This window comes from Microtus ochrogaster, chromosome 16 (genome assembly GCF_000317375.1).
Source record: "Microtus ochrogaster isolate Prairie Vole_2 chromosome 16, MicOch1.0, whole genome shotgun sequence".
In the NCBI taxonomy this organism is placed as follows: Eukaryota; Metazoa; Chordata; class Mammalia; order Rodentia; family Cricetidae; genus Microtus; species Microtus ochrogaster.
Genome location: NC_022018.1, coordinates 55429553 through 55433478, shown reverse-complemented (window position 1 = coordinate 55433478; position 3926 = coordinate 55429553). Strand labels below are relative to the sequence as shown.

Below are 3926 nucleotides of genomic sequence, written 5' to 3'. Positions count from 1 at the left end.
CTTGTAGACCAGGCTGGTCTCGAACTCACAGAGATCCGCCTGCCTCTGCCTCCCGAGTGCTGGGATTAAAGGCGTGCGCCACCACCGCCCTGCTCCTCTATGAGTTCAAAGCCAGCCTGGTCTACATAGTGAATTTCAGGCCAGTCAAAGTTACATGGTGAGATTCTGTGGCAAACAAAACAAAACAAACAAACAAACAGCAACAACACAACAAAAGAACAGAGACTATTAGAGGGTCAGCAAAACCCCCAGGCCAAGGAGAGTAATAAATTATTAGCTTGCTCTCATTGAGCAATTCATCTACCTGAATCCTTTTGCCAGATCATATGTGAACCTTTCAGAATTTGAGGGTGAACTACATAAGCAAAATTAAAACCAGAATCACACAATCCCAAGGGTCTAGAGAACTTTAAAGACACTAACTTCCTGGTTTTGTAAATGAAGAAACAGGTCCAAAATGACTAACTTTATTTTAATTTCTTTGTTATAGGAGAAGACAGGCATCTGCCATTTAATTTTTTTTTATTTATTTATTATGTATACAGTATTCTCAGTATTTTGTCTGCATGTACACCTGCATGCCAGAAGAGGGCACCAGATGGTTGTGAACCACCACATAGTTGCTGGGAATTGAACTCAGGACCTTTGGAAGAGCAGGCAGTGCTCTTAACCACTGAGCCATCTCTCCAGCCCCTGCCATTTAATTTTTTAAAAATGTAAATTACTTAATTACTTTTACGTTTGAATATTTCTCGGGTAAGTATGACTATGCACTATGTGCATGTCTGGTGTCCTCAAAGGTCAAGAGGGCTCTAGATTCCGCGCAACTCAAGTTACAAATGGTTGTGAGCCACCATGTAGGTGCTGGGAATTGAACCTGGGTCCTCAGGAAGTGTTAACAGCCAGTGCTCTTAACTGCTGAGTCACTTCATTTCTGTAGCCCTACCATTTAATTTTTCTATTCCTAGTTTCTTTCTTTCTTTCCTTTCTTTCTTCTTTCTTTCTTTCTTTCTTTCTTTCTTTCTTTCTTTCTTTCTTTCTTTCTTTTTTTTTTTCGAGATAGGGTTTCTCTGTAGCTTTGGTGCCTGTCCTGGAACTAGCTCTTGTAGACCAGGCTGGCCTCGAACTCCCAGAGATCCGCCTGCCCCTGCCTCCCAAGTGCTGGGATTAAAGGCGTGTGCCACCACCGCCCGGCTATTCCTAGTTTCTTTACAACACAGCAGTTTTTACTAAGACAAGTTTCAGAATGTTCACTGATGGACCTTCACCTCTCTCCCATCAGACACAAATATGGGAGAGAGGCAGAGACAACTGGAAAGCTGGGCAAAACTTCAGAAGGGAAAGTCTGGTTCGATGGCAGCCATTTAAACACATCTTATTTGATAGAAAGGCATTATTTTCAGAAACTGCAGCCAGGGACAAACAATGGACAGGGTGGGCAGGTTCTGGCTCTGCAATGATGCATTTGTAAGTCACTGTGTTGTCCGTGTCCACAGCTAACCAACATGAGGACCATTTGTTAAGAGTTTGGAGAAAACAACAGGGCATCTGGCCAGGGGGTATGAGATGGGTCAGAGTCAGAACTCAAAGGGCAGGAAGGCTAATCGAGGTAAGCCTTTGAGCAGCGACACGGGATGGGGGTGTCCCCAGAGGGGGCAGCTGCCCAGAGTATCGGACAAAGTAGGCTCAGGACTTCGGTTAGGGAGCTGGAAAGAGGGGAAGTGACACTCTGAAAGGGAACTAACTGGAAGGCTAGCAGTGAGGGCCTGTAAGGAGTCCTCCTCCTTGTCTGCTGGTAGAATCCACATGACATAGGGATTCTACCATAATTATATTCCAAGTCTAGACTAAGTCTTTAATGAGAATCAGGCTGTTACAAGAGCTGGTAATCTGGGGCAAGCTGATCTTTGAGACTGGTCCTATTCTTTAAATATCAAATCCTTGTAGCCCTGGAAGACAACTTTGTGCTTGCTCCTTACAGCTGGTTGGTGTTCCTGGTCAGGTTAGGCTGGGGAGACAGATGACCACTGCTAGCTTTCAAGACTCCTGTTCCTGAAGAGGTCTGAGTTCCACCTGGGGGTTGTGTTAATTCATTTTCAGTCACCGTTTTGACCAGCCACTTGATGACATCTCTGGAATACAGAAAAGTAAGAAAGGAAAGGTTTGCACTGCTGTTTTACCTACAGTGTCCAGACCTGCATACTTACGCTGGGCTCCCAAACCAGGAGACTCCTCCAAACAGAGTCAAGGACCTCTAGGTTATTTTTTAAATTTTTTATTTTTTGTTTTTCGATCCAGGGTTTCTCTGTGTAGCTCTGGCTGTCCTCAAATTCACAAATATCCACCTGCCCCTGCATCCAGAATGCTGGGATTAACGGCGTGCACAACCATTGCCTGGTTATTTTCAATATTTAAATAAGTCTAATGAAAATCACACATTTAGGGGCTGGAGAGATGGCTCAGAGGTTAAGAGCACTGACTGCTCTTCCGGAGGTCCTGAGTTCGATTCCCAGCAACCACATGGTGGCTTACAACCATCTGTAATGAGATCTGGTGCCCTCTTCTGGCTTGAGGGCATACATGGAGGCTGAACACTGTGTACATAATAAATAAATCAATAAATCTTTAAAAAAAAAAAGAAAATCACACATTTAGCTGCAGTCTGGTTATAAAAGCAAGCTGAAATATAAACATTTTTCTTTTTTCTTTTGTGGTACTGGAGACTGAGCCTAGGGCCTTGTGCGTGCATGTTAGCCAAGTATTCTATCCCTAGGCTGTCCCTCTAGCCCTCAACACTTTTCCAGAAGCTATATATTAGTTACATTTCACCATAGTGTGGCAAATCCCTGACAGAAATACCTTAAGGGACGAAGGATTTAGTTCAGCTCACAGTTTTAGAGGGTTCTGTCAATGGCACTTGGACTTGTGGAGTCATGGAGAACACCCTGGGAGGGAAGCATGGAGCAGAGGCTGTTCTTCACTTCTTAGTGGATAAAAATCAGAGAAAAGAGGCTGTAGGAAGTGGCCAGTATGAGCTGTAATGCCCAGGACAGCTGCACCCTGTGACCTACTTCCTCCAAGTAGGCCAACACCTCTAAATACTATCAGTGTATTGTGAATTCATAAAGGAACTGACACATTCATTAGGGCAGAACCCCAAGATCTAACCATCTCTGGAAATATCATCACACACCACTGAGGTGTGCTTTTCTAATCCAGTCAACTGGACAGACAAAAGTGGCTATGTAAGTTATAATTACAGAAAAGCTCTTCTGGGGGGCAAAGATGACTTTCTGAGCAACAATACTACCTAACTAGGTAGAAATCAGGACTAGATGGCCAGGTAGGTCTTCACCAGCTCTCCACTATCATGTACCATCTATGAAGGTAAGAACTAGGGCTGGAGGATGTGCAGTACAGACACTATATAGGGCTTAGACTCTATCAGTAAGGCAAAAACATTGTTAAGATATATTTTGTTGTTTTTCGAGACAGGGTTTCTCTGTATAGCCCCAGCTGTTCTGAAACATTCTTTGTAGACCAGGCTGTACCTGAACTCATGGAGATCTGCCTGCCTCTACCTTCCACTTGCTTAAAGGCGTGCACCACCACCAACTAGTCCTAAAATTTATTTTGATGATTACTGATTATTTAAATGACCAATATAAAAAAGTTGTATTGAGCTGGGTGGTGGTAGCACACACCTTTAATCCTGGCACTTGGGATGCAGAGGCAGAAGGGTCTCTTTGAGTTCAAAGCCAGCCTGATCTACAGAGTAAGTTCCAGGACAGCCAAGACTACACTGAGAAACCCTGTCTTGAAAACTCAAAAAACAAAACAAGGCCGGGCGGTGGTGGCGCACGCCTTTAATCCCAGCACTCGGGAGGCAGAGGCAGGCAGATCTCTGTGAGTTCGAGACCAGCCTG

The 3926-nt window shown here is 44.2% G+C and overlaps 1 protein-coding gene across 1 annotated transcript in view; it reads right to left on the bottom strand.

The window, feature by feature from the left end:
* Simc1 (SUMO interacting motifs containing 1) overlaps positions 1–3926 on the bottom strand; it is a 36118-nt gene that overhangs the window by 7308 nt on the left and 24884 nt on the right. The window contains exon 6 of the mRNA XM_005355202.2: positions 1980–2132. Within this exon, the coding sequence (XP_005355259.1) occupies positions 1980–2132 (153 nt within the window). The remainder of the gene's footprint in view (positions 1–1979; positions 2133–3926) is intronic.